This window comes from Leptodactylus fuscus, chromosome 8 (genome assembly GCF_031893055.1).
Source record: "Leptodactylus fuscus isolate aLepFus1 chromosome 8, aLepFus1.hap2, whole genome shotgun sequence".
Lineage (NCBI taxonomy): Eukaryota > Metazoa > Chordata > Amphibia > Anura > Leptodactylidae > Leptodactylus > Leptodactylus fuscus.
In genome coordinates, this window is record NC_134272.1 from 41,815,503 (window position 1) to 41,836,687 (window position 21,185).

General features: G+C 42.8%; 1 protein-coding gene across 1 annotated transcript in view; it reads right to left on the reverse strand.

Annotated features, from left to right (window-relative positions):
• Positions 1 to 11,488, reverse strand: part of FOXK1 (forkhead box K1) — a 55,655-nt gene extending 44,167 nt beyond the window's left edge. The window contains exon 1 of the mRNA XM_075285139.1: positions 11,046 to 11,488. Coding sequence (XP_075141240.1) covers positions 11,046 to 11,422 — 377 coding nt within the window. The 5' untranslated portion in view covers positions 11,423 to 11,488. The remainder of the gene's footprint in view (positions 1 to 11,045) is intronic.
• Between the last annotated feature and the right edge of the window lie 9,697 nt (positions 11,489 to 21,185).

Sequence of the window (21,185 nt, forward strand, 5' to 3'; positions counted from 1 at the left end):
GAAAATGGTTTGAGAGAAAGCACTGGAGACTTCTAAAGTGGCCAGCAATGAGTCCAGACCTGAATCCCATAGAACACCTGTGGAGAGATATGAAAATGGCAGTTTGGAGAAGGCACCCTTCAAATGTCAGGGACCTGGAGCAGTTTGCCAAAGAAGAATGGTCTAAAAATCCAGCAGAGCATTGTAAGAAACTCATTGATGGTTACCGGAAGCGGTTGTTCGCAGTTATTTTGTCTAGAGGTTGTGCTACCAAGTATTAGGCTGAGGGTGCCAATACTTTTGTGCAGCCCATTTTTGGAGTTTTGTGTAAAATGATCAATGATTTGACTTTTTTTTTTCATTCACTTGTGTTTTTTCATTGCAAGCAAAATAAATGAAGATATTAATACCAAAGAGTTTGTGCTTGCAATCATTCTCTGGAAGAATATGAGTATTATCTGACAGGATTGCAGGGATGCCAATACTTTTGGCCAGCACTGTGTGTATATGTGATATATATATATATATATATATATATATATATATATATGTTTTTGCTGCATTTTTGCTGTAGCTATTTTTGGCTGCTTTTCACTGTCTGACCTTAGCAGGACCTTGATTTCTTCAAATTTTAGTATGTGCCAAATTAAACAGGTTTTCTGGGGAAAAAGATAACATGGGGATAATACATCAAGTGAACAGGATGGCCAGTCAAAGTTCTCTGTAGTGGCTGCCATCTCTGCACACAAATGTAATAGGGATCCAAGCATGGAGCAAAGAATTGGTAAGGCTCTATTCAGATCACGCTTTTTTTTTTGTTGTTTTTTTTTTTTTTTTTTGGGGGGGGGGTTACATCAGTTTTAAACAGGCGCAAAAAAACTGATGCAAATGGTTAGCAATGTGTTTACATAGGCATCGCTTAGGGATTAGTTTCCATCCATTTTTTGGGGGATGGAGAAAAAAGTATATTACTTAACAGCAGAGAAACTAATTTTGCTACAACTAATCGAAATTACTTCTCAGGGAGGGAGGGGGCTAGAGAAAAAATTCCAACTGTGCCAGAATTAGAGAAGGACCTATAAATTATATAATTCAGGCAGTACCGTATATACTCAAGTATAAGCCGACCCGAATATAAGCCGAGGCCCCTAATTTTACCACAAAAAACTGGGAAAACTTATTGACTCGAGTATAAGCTGAGGGGGGGGGAAATGCAGCAGCTACTAGAAAAATTCAAAAAAAAAAATGGTCGGAGTTTTTGGGTGCAGTAGGTGTTGGGAAAGGCGAGAGAGTGTTTTGGTTGTCTGTCTGCCCCTTACCTGAGCTTGAGGACTGTTTTTTTTTCCCCCCACTTGGAACTCAGCCTGGCTGAATATAGGGTATCTGCAGTGCTCCTATTAACCCCTTCCCGACGGAAGAGGAGCACTTCAGATAACCTATATTCAGTAGACCGGGCACTTTCAGACACAGGGATTCCTAATGTGTAGGTGTTTCACAGTAATTTTCTACTGTTATATGTATTCTAGGGAAAGGAGGTGATTTAGAACTTTTAAATTTACTTTTTTTTTTTTAAAGCTTCTCTCTTTCCCCACTATTTTAGCCACGATATACATTGATATCGCGGCTGGTCATAAACTCCCCCCCCCCCCCCCGACTCGAGTATAAGCCGAGGGGGGCTTTTTCAGCACAGAAACTGGGCTGAAAAATTTGGCTTATGCTTGAGTATATACGGTAGCCTCTATTTAGTTTTTCCATCTTAAAATTTATGAGATCATTATTTTTAGTTGGGCCATGTGTTCTAATGGTGTCCTCCTGGGAATTACATATCATCGTATTCTTTCCAAGGTCACCATCATTGTCACCAAAGTTCCCTGTGACTATGATATCATAACTTCTCCATAGAGGGAACACAACCTCCTATTACAGCTACTGTTCATTTTTAGACAGTTCCAGCCACATAATTATAATGAAGAGTCCAGTGCAACTATATACTTTATACATTAAATAAAGAGATAAAGATAACTGCATGGTCATCCCAGCAAGCAAAGATGGTACTGACAATAACTGTACTGCAGCATTATGGGACTGATTGAGAACTGAGAAATAAAATATAAGAATTAAGATAGTGTCTGACCAGAAACAAACAAGACTGAACTGCAGCTAAATCAATGTGTATACATAAAACAAATGCAAAGTATAAAAAGACAAGGTGAAAGATTTTTACCAGACTGTTTCTATAACTATAATAAGTGGATAATATTTTTTTATCGTATATAGAAACGTTAAAAACGTTACTTGATGGCTTTACATTTTGACAAGCTACAAGTTGTTAAGTTTACAGATTGCCAAGGATTCCACAAAAAATGCCTAGAATACAGCTTTGTACAAAGAACAGATCAGCATGCACATATGGCCATTTGCTAAAAAGCGCAGCATTAGACCCAGCAACGACCTGCTGCTTCAGTTACAGAATAATGTTTACAGTGTAAACAGCTGCAATGTGTTATGTACAGCGTAGAGTGATCACTTAGGCCACGTTCACACATTTATGATTTGTAAATTGCAAACTTGAGACATGCACTATTTTTACTGCTGCACAAATCCAAGGTTTACACACACATTTCTGCATTAGATTCAAAAACTGGATAAACTGAAAAAAATATTACATCCTTCTCTCATTAAATTCATTTGCAAACACAGAAACATAGACTAGTCTTTCTCAAAGTGGGGGATAACACACCCCTTTGTGGGTGCTAGAGACCTACAGGGGGCGGTAAAGGGCACAGAGAAAATTGGGGGTATTGAAGCGGTTTAGGGGGGCAATGACCGATTTGTGTTTTTCTAATATTTTAAATTAAAATCAAAACCTACCTACACTACTTCAATTACTTTGTTCTTATTCTTTCCGTTTGATTGTATAAAATAATTTACTATGACTTTTGTAAGTAGCCCGTGAGCAATCAAGTTTTAGTTGAACAATGTGAGAACAAAAAGAGAAATTGTTTGCATGTTACCAAACGCGGATACTTACAGCTGTTTTTTTTAATAAATTCAAGCCTGATATTAAGAAACTTGTTAAAAATCATCAGATTCACCCTTCAAATTAGTTTTAAAGTTACATTTTAAATATTTGTTTTAATTTGAATAAAATTCTTTTATAAATATTATTTATAAAAGTTGCATTTTATTGCTTTCATGAGAACAGTCTCATTTAAAAAGCAAGTTTGAATATGGTACGCTATAATTAAATTAATGATTGCGATTGTAACTTTTAAGATGTGATAAAGTTAAAAATTTTAGGGGGTGCTAGAAAATAAATGATTCTCAAAGTGGGCGGTAGGCGAAATAAAAAAAAAAAAATTAAAAAAAAAGTGTTGGCTTGATCCATGTCCAAAAGGGCTATACCCTACCCAAAGGCACTAAAGCTACTCAATTTTGTACAGAAAGCAGAAGAAAAGAAAAAAAAAACCAAATGAACCGCAGGCAAGGATCCAGACATACACTAGCAGACCATTCGCTCTAGAGTTACAAGAGAGTGTACAACCTAAGCATTATTATTGGACGTCAACAACATGGGATTATCTAAAGCAGTACCAGAAGGTAGAAATGACACCTCCATGTGACTAGTCTAATGCACAGCAGCATGAAGAAACTCATGATCCAGACTGGTATTATAAGCCATAATATCTAATAACATTTGGTGAATGAGTCACCCAATATACTTTCTGTATCAATTCCTCAGGGTTTTCCACAACTCTGTTGTCATTCATTCTGTTTACTTCCAGTGGATAAAAAGATAGTCCATAGTCATGTGATTAGACAGTCCATGGTCATTATAGTCACAGCACTGTAATCAGACTTACTGTCTGATGACAAGCTGTACACCTGTGTGCTCATCACATGACAATGGACTGATTTTTATCCTTTGGAAGTAAACAATGAATGACAGCAAGCAGAGATCTAGAAAACCGTGAAAAATTAATGCAGAACGTATAATGAAAAATTGTAGTACTGCTTATTATACAGACAACAACATTTGTATCTTAATATTGAACTGAAACTGATGCAAATTTACCATCATTGGCCACTGTGTTATAGCTGGCTCATATTTAAACTGTCTAGAATAAATTTGCATTATCAATTACCGTATATTTTTTCAAGATGGCGCCGCATGAGTGGCAGCCTCGATACAGAACTCCAAGCTGAGAGCAACCTTTATCTTTCCTTTTCACTCTTTTTGTCTGTATCTTCAAGAATCCTCTACTCAAGCAACCTAGCACTACCTTTTGTTTCTATTGTTAAAGCATGGACAAGACTCAAGACCTGGAGCTAAGACCCCAGGAGCTAAGGAAAGCATGGTCACCATGAGGCAGAGAAAGCTGGAGGAGAAACCTGCATGGAAGTGTGGATTTCTTCTTTCAAGGAGATGATTTTTGGCATATATTGCTGATGTGTGAAGATACCTACAGCTGACTGGTATTTCTTTTACTGTGGACACGTGGAACTGTGTTACAGCCTGGGAACCTACCATCACCCACCTACCCCATGAGTTTATGGAAGCTTGGCAAGAGAGCAGCACCCTGTGTACCTGGATGGCTTCAGACTTCTTTGGGCAGTAGAACACAGTGGTAAGAAGAAAGGAGGAGGGCTTGTGATGAAAGACATTTGGGACATTTTTTGTGGTTAAGGAACAATAGTGCTGATACAAGATACCGAACTATCAGCTGTGAGCATGAGATCTCACTACCTACCAAAGAACTACCACATGTTATTGTGATAGCTGCATATGTCCCCCACCTCTGCAAAAAACATTTCTGCCTGTTATATTTACATGCTGTGACCCCCTTCTCCTGTCTTCCAACCACGGTCAGGCCGTATTATCAACATCACCCCGCACAGAGAACTAAATGTAGTGCTATGAATCCTAGTATTTCTCTATCTGCCATGAGCTTGTATGTGTTTTCTCTCTTGTTATATACTACTGTACCATCCATGAAACTGTATCACTGAAATTTCCCCATTCCCATTGTGGAACTATTAAAGGATTATCTTATCAGCCAACTTTTTCAACACACTTTATAGGCTGAAAAAGCTCCCCCCCCCCTCCTTCTTATACTCGAGTCAGGTAGCACAGGACTGCAAGGACCTTCATAAATTAAGCAAAGGGGGAGTGTCCTTCGATGGTTATAATAATAATACATTTTATTTATATAACGCCAACATATTCCGCAGCACTGTACAATTTGTAGGGTTCAAATACAGACAGATACATAAAGAACATAATTTCACACAATGGGACTGAGGGCCCTGCTCGGAAGAACTTACAATTTATCTATAATGGTTGCTACAGTAATGATATAGGACACTCCCCCTTCACTTAATTTATGCAGGTCCTTGCATTCCGGTCCTGTCTGACTTGATACTTCCCTGCATCGAGGAGAGCTGAAAGTGAAAGTAAAACACACAGGTACATACTGGGGTTACAATTCCTATTAATGTCAGGCATTTGGGATTATTAATTTAGTTTTACTAACTCCATGTGCCTCACATTAATAGCAGTTAACCCCATCATGCCCCTAACATTAACCCGTGTGCCCCGTATAAGGGTTACTAATATGTGAGACTTATGGAGGTAATAATAAAGTACCTTAATAATGTTTACTTTAATAATTATTACCTCCATGTCTCTCACACATCAGTAACCCTTATGTGAGGCACACAGGGGGTTAAAGTGAAGGTCATGATGGGGTTAACTGCTATTACTATGAGGCACATGGAGTTACTAAGCTGTAATGCACATGACCATGATGTCTCAGTTAATGTAATTAACTGAGACAATTTAAGAAAATAAAAAATTCAATGGGTAATTTGCTTTTAGTCTAGTTTGACATTAGCACTGTAATGGCTGTAGTTCTGATCCCAATAAATGGAACACTTTCCGTATGTCCGTTTGTATCAATCGTCATAGACAGGAATGTTAAATGGGTCATCCACCTAATATTGATGGCCAATCCTTAGGAAAAGTCATCAATAGAGATGAGCGAACACTATTCGAATAGCACGCTCCCATAGAAATGAATGGAAGCGGCCACTTTCTTGTGGCCCAGGCATGCGCAGTCGGCTCTGACCGAGGCCCGGAAAATCGAAAACCCAGGACGGAAGACGATGCACAGAGAGGCGGGTTCCTGAAGAAGATGGAGGCGTTGCTGGAGAATTCTCTCGCAGCATTGGGGACGCCCCCAGTGCTGTTTGAGCGCTGGGGCCCGCCCCCAGTGCTGCAAGAGAACTAATTTGCATACCAACAAAAAACGGCATTACAGGCGAACGGCGGCGCAGAGAAGACAATGAAAGGTAGGAGAATAGCCTTTCTTAAGGTTATTCTGACGTGGTACCGAGAAAAAATAGCATTTGAATGATAGGATCCCATTAACACATGTGCAAAATGCAAAAATAGGCTACATGTACATGAATATGTGCACTTACGGGTCCGGATGATATGCATGTGCCATCTGTGCACTCCACAGACACATTCATTGCATGTAGTGAGGCTAGGCTGAAAAACATACTACCTGTCTTGAGTGATAATAAATGCGTGTATCTATGGGGCCATATAGAATAATAGGTCAGCGTTCTAGCTGTTAAAAATTTGGCTAGCACAAGTTCAAATAAATGATCCTTAGGCAAGCATAATTGGCATAATGCTGCATTTTTTCATTTTTGTATGAAATTTGGTTGATATATAGAGATACTAAAGGCACATGCACCTCTATGATGGTAGTATTATGGCTTCGTATAGCAAGAAGCTGTAATATGGAAGTGGGTGTGAGGTCTTAGGGTCTGTTCACACATTGTTTAGTGCCCTCTGACACAGGTTGAGAATCGGCCAAATTGGTAACCTTTTCCTAGGACAGTCCCTGATAGTTAGCCCATGTAAAAGTGTTGGCGATCACCCAACAGATAAGCAAACACTCACCAGCTAGTTGTTCACATCTGTTACATGGAACCATATATTATTGTTTGTCAGCAAAAGATTACTCTATGTAAATAAAGCAATATTCTGCTGACAAATACAACTCTATAGGGACGTACAATTTGTTTACCCCTAAGCAATAGCAATAAATGCTGCATGTAAATACAGCAAGTGAGCGGCAATGATTTGGGAAGGAGTGCTCCTAGTAACATCCATTCCTGATCACTGCACTCTCTTGGCCCTATAAAAGCTTTCCAGTGCTCTTTACAGAAAGGATGTTGCTGCATACTTTACCACTCATGTACGTACAAGCAAAGAGCAACTGGTTAGCCAATATTCTTTTCAATGAGGCCCAAACTCTTGTCAAAGCGGGTTAGTCTTCATCCGATATTTTCCCCACAGAATCTGTACTAACCAACTTGCTGGTAGTGGGAGTGTATTTTTTAATTATTTATTAAAACCAGATAGTAAGCCATATCACCATATTTTCTGATTGCAATTTTTTTTATTCTGTGTCATGCAGAATTAGTGTAACAATATTATAGGTCTGGTTGTTAGGGGGCGTTCACACTACCGCCAGTGACTGTCAGCAGCGTCCATAGCTATTGTCCATTACTAGATTTTAGCATTGGACACTAGCTGTACAGTCAGAAATCTGTTAAAACTTCCATTCATTTCAATGGAATTTAACTTAGCTATCAGTTACTTTTTTTTTTCTGCACATGCTCAGAAAGCAGAAAAAAAAAACGGACAGTATAAAAAAGCGAACACTAACTGACACTAGTGTGTGTCTTTTTAATTGATTCAGATCAGTTAAAAAAACCAGACACATTAACATCAGTTTGTTTGTTTTTTTTAATGGACACCTTTTTAACAGAATTCAACAGTAGTGTGAACTCGGCCTTAGAGACATGGCAAAAAAAAAAAAAAAAAACTACATGTTTAGTAGTTTTGAAAAAAGTAAAACATTTTAATGTAAATGGGTTTTTTTCCTCTTTTGGGCTTTTTTAAAATTTATTTTTACATTTTTTTTAAGTCACTCTCGGGGTTTTTGGCACTCGACCACTAGTATAATACACTACAATGGATATGTACTGCAAAAACACTGAACTGTAATAGGCATTGTGTTGGGATATAACTCTATAGGAATATAATGGCAGCTATTGGGGGGGGTGTTACTGTGGCAAGTGGGAGCCTATCTGTACTTAATCATTTTGCTCTGGGGGCTGATGCTCTGTTAGTTTGACTGCCAGAACCCTAAAAATAAAGACATCTAAGGGCCTCTTCATACGGCGTAAGCGCGCCACTCATTTAGACCCGTACACGCGAGCCGGCTTTACGCACGCTCCCAATAAAGTGAATGGGATGTGTTTTGAAGCGCTCGCCTGTATGGGTCTAAATGAGCAGCGCGATTACACCGTGTGAAGGGTCCCTAAGGTGTTAAACAGCCAAGAGTAGTGTTAACACTGTCTCAACTGTTGCCTGACAGGTATTGCAGGACTTCTGCGACGATCGCATGGGTTCTGTTTCTGCGCTCACACACCCACCATTGCATACATGTACAGGGAATGCTTTAACCACACCATGCAACATACATGTACATGAAAATGTGCGAAGGAGTTAAAGTGAACCAGTCACCAGGTTTGGGGCACCCCTAAACCAGGATCATGTTCTTTATCTACGGAGGTTTAGGGCTACAAATCTAGTCGCCCCAACTGAACAAGTGGTTCCATCTGGCAGGGCTGTTTTTTGTTTTAGTTTCAATATGTAAGAGAAAGGGCCCTAAATCTCAGTAGCACACAAACATGCTGTTAGTTTAGGTCTCCAAACCTGGTGACAAGTTCCTTTTACATTACAGTTGTAGTTTACATTACAAAATTTGATGCTAATTTTAAGGTTGAATCCCGATGCTGCGGCAAAAAACACGATGAAACGTGATGCGTTTCCCCTGTGTATTTTGCTGTGACTTGCTACGTGGGGACTTAGCCCAAAGTGGATTCTGCCATAAGGCAGAGAACAAAGCAGACCGCATTAAAATAAAAGTGAGTCTGTCAGCTCAAAATTGCATGTAAAGATAAACACAGTACCTTGTAGTACGTGAGATAAGGTTTTCTAAACTGCCTTTGTTTTTTTTGCAGACCACTACTCAGTTGCTGAGGAATCCGTACTATTATAAACATATAAATGAAGTAAGAAGGACTTTAGGACCATGTAATCTGCAAGTTTGGGTTGCGGTAAGCATTGCAAATCGCGGTCTGTAATAATAAAAAATAAAAAACAGTTTGGCTACAACACCTACATGATACTGTAGGAGAATGTTGGGCTGATAGACTCCATTTAAGGCTCAGGCCCCACATTGTGGAGACGCAGCTTCTTTTGAAGCAGATTTTGTTGCATTTTTTGAGCCAAAGCCAGGAATGGATTGAGCAGAAGCGAGTAGTATAAGAGCTCCATTCCCTCTGTAGCCATGTTTGGCTTTGGCTCAAAAAACCTCAGCAAAATCTGCAACAACAAAAAAAGCTGTGTTTCTACAACATGGGGCCTCAGCCTAAGAATCCTAGTTGATCTTGCCGTGGATTCTGCCACTCCTCAGATTAGGCCCATTCATCTGAATCTAGTCAGTCAGTCAGTGAAAGCTATGACAGAGAAGCAGAGGATGAGAGTGGCGTAAAGAGGAATTTTAGGCGGATGTCTGTCACAAATTCCTCTTCAATTTCTACTGTGTGAACAGAACCTTAGGCTAAGGCCACATGTTGTGGAAAAGCTTTTTGTTTTTGCAGATTATGCTCCAGGAGTGGATTTAACTAAAGGCAAAAATAAATGTGTTTCCTTTATACATCTCATACTTTTCAAGCCACACCGGACCGCAGCAAAATCTGCAACAAAACAATGCACTTTTCAACAAGAGATGGGGTCTCAGACTTAAATTACTCTTTGCTGCCAACAATCTATGGGGGCATTTGTCAATGTATTTGATTTATTTTGTGTTTGTGCCTATTTTGAAGGCTTTTACACCAGGCTTGTCACTGGTTTATCTACAGGAACATTTTATACTGTATTTATGTAATGCCCCTTTTATAAAATAAATAATTAATTCAGTAGGTAGGTAGCTTAAAAAAAACAAACAAAAAACATCTCTTAATAGCATGGCAATCAAAAGTCCAGTTAGGGAAATTTTGCGCAAATTTTATGACACATTGCGCCTTTTTAGTAAATTAGGCACATGGAATGTCAAGGCATAAAACTGTGCAAAAAAAGTTTGCAAATGAAAAGTGCCCCCCACATAAAAGATGCAATTATCCAAAGAAATGGTTGCTTGTTTACAGACTGACTGCCAGGCTTGTTTACATGGTGCATTGACTGGGGACAAACATTCTTTTAGCAACCATCAACCTGTATAATGTGCCTTAACTTTAACATCAATGGCAAATGACAGTGTCTATATCCCTAAGTGTCAACAACACAAATATAACAATTACTGTACACGGTGTCTACTATGTGTACAAGGGTGTTGGCCGCCCTAACAGTTGCACATATGAATGGTCACCAGTTAACCAGTAGAACCACTACATGGCCATATGTAAATAAACCTTTGGGTTCAGGTTTTATTTTTCACAGAATGAGAAAGGGCAAGAATTGCCAGTTTGACCTAGAGAGCAGCCATGCCTGGCACCCGCAGAGCGAGCTTGCTTACACCTCATGTGTCCTGGCAGAAGAGAAGCCTCTCAGGACACAAATACAAGGCATTGTTTGTCCTCTAGTGAGGTGTCAGCAGCCCCTGCCTGTCCTCCAGCACACTGCCCCATGTTTACAGGCAGCCCCTGACGTGTATGACTGCAGCTCCTGCCCCTGTAGGGAAGTGACTGAGGCAGCCATGTAGTAGCTCGCGCTGCATGAGCACCACGTTTTCTCTCAGTGTTGACATAATCCTCGATAGAGAGCGCCAGGCGCCATAAACGGAGAGGAGCCACAAGTGACGAGGCACACGCCGCCCTAGCCAGGGTCCACACGAGGTGGTGCAGGACTCCCTCCCTCCATATACTATCACCCCCACCTCCCCCCATACAATAGGCCTCCAGGCTCTCGTCCTACTCACTGGCTGGAAAGCTGAAGAGGGGGAGCCCCCCGCCGCTGGAAGGCCCCATCCACAAACACCCCGTTCTTGCCCAGGCAGCGCAGGTAGAAGTGCGGCTCCACGAAGTTGATCTGAAGGTGTCGGCGGGAGATGAAGCTGGAGCGCCCCATGTTGACATCCACCGATCCCTGGCTAGAGTCACGTCCGATGATCACTTGAGAAGTTCGCATGAAGAACTCAAAGTCTCGTCCCTCCAAGCGGGCCAGGGCTGGAGGGGCTTCATGTGCTGGGGAGGCTAGGTCACAGGGTGCAGGACGCCCCCCAGACTGCACTGGACTGCAGGGTGCAGAGCGAAGAGCCAGCAGGGCCAGCACCCCCGAGTCTTCTCCAGGCTCCATGGCGGCCACGGCGCGTTGCCAGCTAGGATTGTTTTGGTTGTTGAAACTGAGTAACTGCAGGCGGGTAGACGGGCGGAGCGGAGGGAGATGGACAGGTCACGGGGGGAGGGAGGCAGGGGGACGGGACAAAGCTCAGGTACAGGCTCTGCTCTGTGCTCAGACCTCGGCCTTACTACTTGTAGTACTACTTGTAGGACATAGAGCAGGACGCCATGTGTACAGCATGTTCCCTACACATAGTGAGCACAAGGCTGGAGACATGTTAACTCCATAAGGACACTGCGAGTTTATGTTGTGTTTTTTTTACCCACCATCTAGCAAGAAACAAACAAACTCTTTTTTTAAATTATTCTAACCTTTTATATTTTCTTTATAGGACAAATTGTACTTCATAATAATAGCGCCATGTAATATTGTGTACAATGTAGCAGGAAGACAGAAAAAAATCTAAAAAAAAACAACCCACAATTGGGCCATTTTCTTACAGATTTTATTTTTAACATGAAGTAAAATTGACCTGATAGCTTTATTCTACAGGTTGCCAATACCAAATTCGTGTAGATTTTTTCATGTTTTAATATCCTTAAAAATTCAAAAATTTTGAAGAATATAAATATTTTTGAGGTATCATATCGTGACACCTGTAAGTTTATATTTCATTGTGCAGAGTTTTACAAGTTATAGTTTATTGATAACATTCATGTAGATGTATGATATTTTGATCACTTTTTATAAAAAAAAAAATTTGAGGTAAAAAAGCAATTCAGCTATTTTGTTATATTTTCTGCAATACACTTGGGGATACATTTGTTTATTTTTATTTATATTTACATGTAATTTAGAAAAGAAGGGGTGATTTAAAATTCAAGGTTTTTAATAATCCTCTTAAAAATTCTAGGGTACTTGAATCTGTGATCTTTAGCTCACTTGTGTCATAAACTGTAAGACTGCTATATTTCAGTCTTGGGCAAATTCCATTTTTTAACTTTTTTTTAATGTAGATTGTGAGCCCCATATAGGGATCACAATTTACATTTATTTTCTTATCAGTATGTTTTTTTTGTCGAATGGGAGAAAATCCATGCAAACACAGGGAGAACATACAAACTCCTTGCAGATGTTGTTCCTGGCAGGGTTCGAACCCAGGACTCCAGCACTGCAATGCTAACCACTGAGCCACCTTGTTGCCCCTTCCCTTTTTTATCTTTGAAGCCTGCCAGATTGCCATGGTAATTGTGTGGCTCCCGTGATCACTGCGTGGTAGGGTCCTGCAAGTGGACCCGAAGAACAGAAACCCAAGCATAGGTGTGAACCTACCGTAATTTTTGTTTACTTTTATCATGGAAGAATAAGTCCTACATGCAGGACTGTTTCTACTGTTGGAAAAAAACACAACAGAAGAAAGTTTCAGTTATGTTTTTTACATTGTTGTGAGTGCAGATGGAGGAGGCTCTATCTGCAAATGTTAGTTTAATGTCCATTCTCATCCTGTGATGAATTCGACCAATGGACATTGAATAACAGTAGTTTGAAACTATCCTCACCAAACAAAAAATGAAGTAACAACCCAGGTTGCGTGGTTCCTGAAATTAGAATGAAAAAAAAACACTAATCACTGAGCGACCATGCTCACCATAACATAACACCATAACATATACTCGCAATCTTCAAGGCTGCTTGTGGGAAGGGAATATCTTTTGCCTGAAAATGTGAAGGGAAAGAATGATTTATTCTCCTGTCTTAGTGACTTCAGATGACCCCATGGGAGGGGGTAACGAAAATCATAAATGTTTATGATATCACCCCTTCATTAATCTGAGCATGCTTGCCCTCTTATTTTCACAATAATTGTTTAGGCCCTTGTAGCAGAAACACCGCAGCAAAAAACGCGCCGTTTTACAGTCCCTGTTTCTAGCAAATCTCATGTAGACATTGCAGAAAAATACCCGCAGCAGAAATGCTGCAATTTCCAAAACTGTTGCTTTCTTGGAAATCCCAATATGTCAATTATACCTACGGAAAGGCTGTCAGTTTCCCTATAGGTAAAATAGAAGGAGACAGTCCATAGAGGAAAACTCTATGGACTTTCTATGAAAAGCGCTGCAGAAAAATATTGATGCAGTTAAAGGGGTTGTCCCATCACAAGGATCCTATCTATACTGTTTGTTAATGTGAATGTAAGACTTTTCCTAAATACATTGCTTCAGCAAAACTGCTTTGTTTGTCCACTATCTTACTTTATTCATTTTTTTGGGACACATCCCTTGACTTATCTGCTCATAAGTCAAGTGATCTTATCTGCTGCTCGGAGGGAGGAGGGGCTAAGTGCATGGGAGCGAGCCTGGAGGGGGGGGGGGGTAGTTTACCCTTTGGGGGGAAGGGGCCGCCAATGCAGACCGGCATCCGCTGTAATAGAGAGGTTGATGCCGGGGAGGGTTAGACGCAGGCACAGGTGCCTGCAACATCGCTATGCTTCTGCCCTGCATGAAGCCAGCAGCAGCAGGAGCGATGCTGCTATTCCGGGGGTGGAGGAGCGGAATAACAGCATCGCTTCTGCCGCTGCTGGCTTCATGCAGGGCAGAAGCATAGCGATGTTGCAGGCACCTGTGCCGGCGTCTGTGCATCTGTGCCGGCGTCTACACTCCCCGGCATCCGCCTCTCTATTACAGCAGATGCCGGGTCTGTATTCGCATTGTGAAGGCTAGACTGGTCTATGAGCGCGTACGCAGGGCCAGCAGCATCTCGCCGCTTGGCTTTGCATATGTGACCCCGCCCACCAATGACACAACAAAGCCGGAAGACAGAAGATTTTTCAACAACGAAGACTGGTGAGTATGCGACGTGGGACAACCCCTTTAAGCCACAATTGTTTCTACAGCGCTTTTTTTTGCTATGGCCTGCTAAAGGGGCCTTAATCACGCTTTTTATGCCTCCACAGCCTGGCCATAGCCAGCACCTTCCTTCATGGATCCCTGATAAATTTGAGTCTATTGAAGGATCCGTGAAAACAAGCAAAAATAGGGTACAAATAGCTCATATGGAAAACATTAAAGGCATAGGACAATCTAGCTAGACCTCAAGAGTCTCCCTATAATCTGAATTGTGTCAAAATAATGTGAACCTTATCTTATGTCCTAAAAGAATATGTAAAACAAATTACAATGTAAATGTTCTGTCAAAGCTTATGTTCTACTGTTTACACTATTCAATAAAAATACTTAAAAAAAATAGATAATATGAATGTCCTCAATCTCATTAAATGATTTTAATGTAACCTGGTCATGTCTGTAAATATCATTTGTTGTTTTACAGAAAAAGTAAAACCAGACAGTTTTATCGCCACATCTGTTAGGGCCCCGGGTCTCTGTTAAGTGGTCCGGCCGTGAGCGTTTTGTGCTCTCTGCGGCGAAACGTTTTTTTTGGGGTTTTTTACCGGACACAAAGTCAGACATGCAGGACTTTGTGTCCGGTTAAAAAAAACTGTTTCACCGTGGAGAGCACAAAACGCTCACCAGTGCTTACGGCCGGACACGGTCTGACAGATTTCCGTCTTTTGTCTGCAGAAGACGGAAACCTGAAAATGGAAATCAAGGTGGTGTGAACCCAATAAAATTAGTATGTTATTTATCCTGCATGATAAACCCTAAAATTCAGATGCCAGAATTGATGTTTTCTGTTCACCTCACCGCTGAAAAACAAAAATAATTAATCAAAAGCTCATATATACTCCTACATTGTACTAATAAAAATTAAAAGTCGTCCTGCAAAAAACAAGCTCACAAACAGCCACATTGTTAGAAAAATTAAAATATTATAAGCCTTGAAATATGGAAAAGCACATTTTATTGTAAAAGTAGAAAAAAAATGTATACATTTGGTGTTGTTGTAGTGATTATAAAATTATGGTTACATATTATTTATGCAAAAATGTGAGTGGCACAAAAATCTTCTAGTAGTAAATAGGGGCCCTGCCACAAAGACCTTTTCCCCTAGTCAACAAGAAGTTCTGCAAACTCAAAACTCCCAACAAACGCCCTGATAGTCTCTCTAGATCATAATATAATACACTCAAAAACCTCAACACCATTATAGTCATATGTCTCGCAGACAATGGTGGGGGTATTGTGATCCAAAACTATGAAAATTACATCCTGGAAACCAACTGCCCCCCAAATGACTTAGAATTCTAACAATCCACTAACATCCTACAACCTTGAATATAGGGCCCTCATCAACCAGGCAACATCCAATATCCTCCTCAATAAGAAAGAAAAAAGATTTCTTTACATCATATAGAGCCTCCTCTACCATTTTTCTACCACCTCCCCAAAATACACAAAACCATAACCCATCCACTGGGCCGTCCCCTAATTTCTGGTATTGGTTCTCTTACCTGCAACCTCTCGCACTTCATTGACCTACATCTACAAGAAATAGTCCTCCAGTTTCCATCGTACCTTAAAAATTTCACCAAACTAATTAATAGAGATGAGCGAACAGTGTTCTATCGAACACATGTTCGATCGGATATCAGGGTGTTCGCCATGTTCGAATCGAATTGAACACCGCGTGGTAAAGTGCGCCAAAATTCGATTCCCCTCCCACCTTCCCTGGCGCCTTTTTTGCACCAATAACAGCGCAGGGGAGGTGGGACAGGAACTACGACACCGGGGGCATTGAAAAAAATTGGAAAAAGTCATTGGCTGCCGAAATCAGGTGACCTCCATTTTAGACGAATAGTGGATTTCAAATCCGGGTCATATGAGAATGTGAACTTTGTGACTATGAGACAGGGATAGCTGTACAGGCAGGGATAGCTAGGGATAACCTTTATTTAGGGGGGAATGTTATTAAAAATAACTTTTTGGGGCTCTATCGGGTGTGTAATTGTGATTTTTGTGAGATAAACTTTTTCCCATAGGGATGCATTGGCCAGCGCTGATTGGCCGAATTCCGTACTCTGGCCAATCAGTGCTGGCCAATGCATTCTATTAGCTTGATGAAGCAGAGTGTGCACAAGGGTTCAAGCGCACCCTCGGCTCTGATGTAGCAGAGCCGAGGCTGCACAAGGGTTCAAGCGCACCCTCGGCTCTGATGTAGGAGAGCCGAGGGTGCACTTGAACCCTTGTGCACCCTCGGCTCTGCTACATCAGAGCCGAGGGTGCGCTTGAACCCTTGTGCACACTCTGCTTCATCAAGCTAATAGAATGCATTGGCCAGCGCTGATTGGCCAATGCATTCTATTAGCCCGATGAAGTAGAGCTGAATGTGTGTGCTAAGCACACACATTCAGCTCTACTTCATCAGGCTAATAGAATGCATTGGCCAGCGCTGATTGGTCAGAGTACGGAATTCGGCCAATCAGCGCTGGCTCTGCTGGAGGAGGCGGAGTCTAAGATCGCTCCACACCAGTCTCCATTCAGGTCCGACCTTAGACTCCGCCTCCTCCAGCAGAGCCAGCGCTGATTGGCCGAATTCCGTACTCTGGCCAATCAGCACTGGCTAATGCATTGTATTGGCGTGATGAAGCAGTGCTGAATGTGTGTGCTTAGCACACACATTCAGCTCTACTTCATCGGGCTAATAGAATGCATTGGCCAATCAACGCTGGCCAATGCATTCTATTAGCGTGAACTGAGTTTGCACAGGGGTTCTAGTGCACCCTCGGCTCTGCTACATCAGATTGCTACATCTGATGTAGCAGTGCCGAGTGTGCATCAGATGTGTAGTTGAGCAAAACTGACTCAGCACTGCTAAGTCTCTGCATTCGCATAGGAATGCATTGGCCAGCCTTCGGCCAATCAGCGCTGGCTCTGCCGGAGGAGGCGGAGTCTAAGGTCGGACCTGAATGGAGACTGGTGTGGAGCGATCTTAGACTCCGCCTCCTCCAGCAGAGCCAGCTCTGATTGGTCGAGTTCCGTACTCTGGCCAATCAGCACTGGCCAATGCATTTCTATGGGGAAAAGTTAGCTTGCGAAAATCGCAAACTGACAGGGATTTCCATGAAATAAAGTGACTTTTATGCCCCCAGACATGCTTCCCCTGCTGTCCCAGTGTCATTCCAGGGTGTTGGTATCATTTCCTGGGGTGTCATAGTGGACTTGGTGACCCTCCAGACACGAATTTGGGTTTCCCCCTTAACGAGTTTATGTTCCCCATAGACTATAATGGGGTTCGAAACCCACTCGAACAGTGAGCGGCTGTTCGAATCGAATTTCGAACCTCGAACATTTTAGTGTTCGCTCATCTCTACTAATTAACCATCTGAAACACATTAAAGAGGACCTTTCACCACTTGGGGCACATGCGACTAGAAAGCCGACAGTGCACTGAATTCAGCGCGCTATCAGCTTTCATGTTCTGTGCCCCGGGTGAAGAGCTATCTGTGCCGGTACCATAGTTCTTCACCGTCAGAAGGGCATTTCTAACAGTCAATCAGGAATGCCCTTCCTCACAGTAGTGCCTATAGCGCTGTACTGTGAGAGGTGGGAGGAACGCCTCCCTCCCCTCCTAATAGTGCTCATCCATAGGCTATGGTACACAATTTGCACTTTCATATTCTAACCTATACATGGGCTTCTTCAAAAACCTACATATCTGAACTCAATAAACCCACACATTATATTCTACAAGAGGTATAGCAATGATTTGTTTTTCATCTAGGACGGAGATGAAAATTGGCCTCCAATTTCAGCACCTCCCTCAATAATAACAAATTAGGACTAACTTCACATATCATTACTCCACTGAGAGAACTGATTTTTGGACATACTAATCTCAAAAAATTCTAACAACTCCTACTGAAATATACTTCAAAACTGTTGATGTCAACAGTTACCTTGACTACAAAATTGCACAATACACACTGTTAGTTTCGAAACACCTTAACTTTTTACTGGAATAAAATCTATTGGAACTACGACTGTTCTACTCATCATTGCAATCTCTGCATATTCCATCTGGGTACAACAGCACTCAATTAGTCCCCTATGCTTTTTCTATATAGGTATATAATAGTAAATAGGTTATCCCAATACCTTGCAGAGGTGAGTCTGCAGTTTAGGAGGGGGGGCATAGCTTATCTTGGATTTGATCTCTGTTCTCTTTTACATGTGAATAAGATGCTGAAATGAGTAATGGATCTTCAAAGCTGAATAACAGAGGCATATTTGGAAACTGTAACATCATCTCTACAGGATACTGTGATTAGATTTATAATAGACTAGCAGTACCCACGACTTCGTCTGCAGAACCCTGACCCCCTACGCGAACCCACCTGTAGCGCCGCGCGGGCGTCTTCCTTTGCCTTGTGTCCACAGCGGCTCCCTTTTCCTCATCTCCCCCCTGGTGCCCGCCAACCCCCTTTTTTCCTACCCCCCGTGCCCCCTTTTTCCCACCACCCCATGCCCCCTTCCCTGTCTTACCTACCCAGTGACCCCTTCACCCCCCCCCCCCCCCAGACCCTGTGTCACCTTTCCCCCCACCAACCTGTGTCCACGGCCTCACCAAACCCTGGGCTCCCCGTGCACCGATGTTACAGGGGTGCCTATGAGGTCCTCCCTCTCGTGGCAAGCCATGTGCCCACATTCCATCTGTGGGCGCTGTGGAGGCCCTGTCTCCGTCCCCCTTCCAGGGGCCCCCGGGTTTACCTGCCCAGGCACCCCATTCCCGCGTCCCCCACTGGACCGGCAACTTCCTCACGCCCAACACCCCACCCCTCCCCCTTCTCAAAGTCCCCTAACTCGCCTGTCGTCACAACCCTTCTCCTGCGGCCGAATGACACTGTAGATAGCCCTGAGCAGACATCGGCAACATCCCCGACGGACATGCAGAGTCCATAGGCTGCAGCCGCCACGGGACAGCAGGCCGAACCGGCGTTCCAGACCGCGGCGCAGGCGACCCCCTGTCCGCCCGCGGCAGAGCACTGCGGTCCTGTGGTAAGCTCACACAGGCGGGGCAGCGTACGCACTTCTCGCTGCCCCAGAGTACGGGCGCTGGTTCATTACGCTCTGGAACTCTGAGAGCCGCCATGTTCTTGTGGACACCGGCTGATATCTCCGCCCACATAGAGAAGCGGCACCCATCCAGGTGAGCTGCTGCGTGTGGAACTGTGTGCAGACGCGCATATCTAACCCTCAGTCGTGTGGTACTGGGTGCAGACGCGCGTATCTAATCCTCCCCCGTGTGGTACTGTGTGCTGAGACGCGTATCTAATTCTCTGGCTTGTGGTACTGTGTGCAGAGGCATGTATCTAATCCCCCAAAGTGTGGTACTGTGTGCAGATACACGTATCTAATTCTCCCCTGTGTGGTATTGTCTGAAGAGGCGCGTATCTAATCCTACGGCGTGTGGAACTGTGTGTAGACACGCGTATCTAATCCTATGGCATGGGGTACTGTGTGCAGACTCGTGTATCTAATCCTATGGCTTGTACAACTGTGCACACGCGTGTATCTAATCCTCTGCAGTGTGGAACTGTGTGTAGACGCGCGTATCTAATCCCACGGCATGTGGTACTGTGTGCAGACGTGCATATCATATGCTCTGGTGTGTGGAACTTTGTGCAGAAGTGCGTATTTAATCCTCTAGTGTGTGGGACAGTGAGCAGATACGTGTATATGTGTATCTAATCCTCTGGCGTGTGATGCTGTGTGCTGATCTGTGTATCTAATCCTCTGATGCGTGTGATCTCTTTTTTGATATCAGTGTTGTATTGTACATGTGGAGTGACCGTTGTATTGCAGTTGGAATATGAGTGAAAGACTTGCAGGTTTGTATTGGCATTGTGTTTGGAATACTGTATCTCAGCAACAGTACATCCAAGCGAGTTGTACAACTGTGTCAAGACACGCGTATTTAATCCTCTGATGTGTGGAACTGTAAGCAGACACGCGTATCTAATCGTACGGCATGTGGTACTATGTGCAGACGTGCTTATCTAATCCTCTAATGTGTGGAACGGCGTGCAGATGCGCGTATCCAAACCTCTGACATGTGGAATTGTGTGCAGACGCATGTATCCAATCCCCGGCATATGGTACTGTGTGCAGACGCACGTATCTAATCCTCCAAAGTGTTAAACTGTGTGCAGACGCAAGTATCTGATACTACAGCATGTGGTACTGTGTGCAGACGTGAGTTTCTAATCCTCTGGCGTATGGAACTGTGTGCAGATGTGCATATCCAATCCTCTGGCATGTGGTACTGTGTGCAGATGCGCATATCTAATCCTCCCCCGTGTGGTACTGTGTGTAGATGCGTGTATCTAATTCTCTGGCTTGTGGTACTGTGTGCAGAGTCATGTATCTAATCCTCCAAAGTGTGGTACTGTGTGCAGACACACGTATCTAATTCTCCCCTGGGTGGTATTGTGTGAAGAGGCACGTATCTAATCCTCCCCCGTGTGGTACTGTGTGCAGAGTCATGTATCTAATCCTCCAAAGTGTGGTACTGTGTGCAGACACACGTATCTAATCCTCCCCTGTGTGGTATTGTGTGAAGAGGCGTGTATCTAATCCAACGTTGTGTGGAACTGTCTGTAGACTTGCGTATCTAATCCTACAGCATGTGGTACTATGTGCAGACGCATGTATCTAATCCTATGGCATGTACAACTGTGTGAAGACGCGCATATCCAATCCTCTGGCATGTGGAATTGAGTGCAGACGCATGTATCCATTCACCTGGCGTATGGTACTGTGTGCAGATGCACGAATCTAATCCTCTGGCGTGTGAAACTGAGTGCAGACGCACGTATCTAATA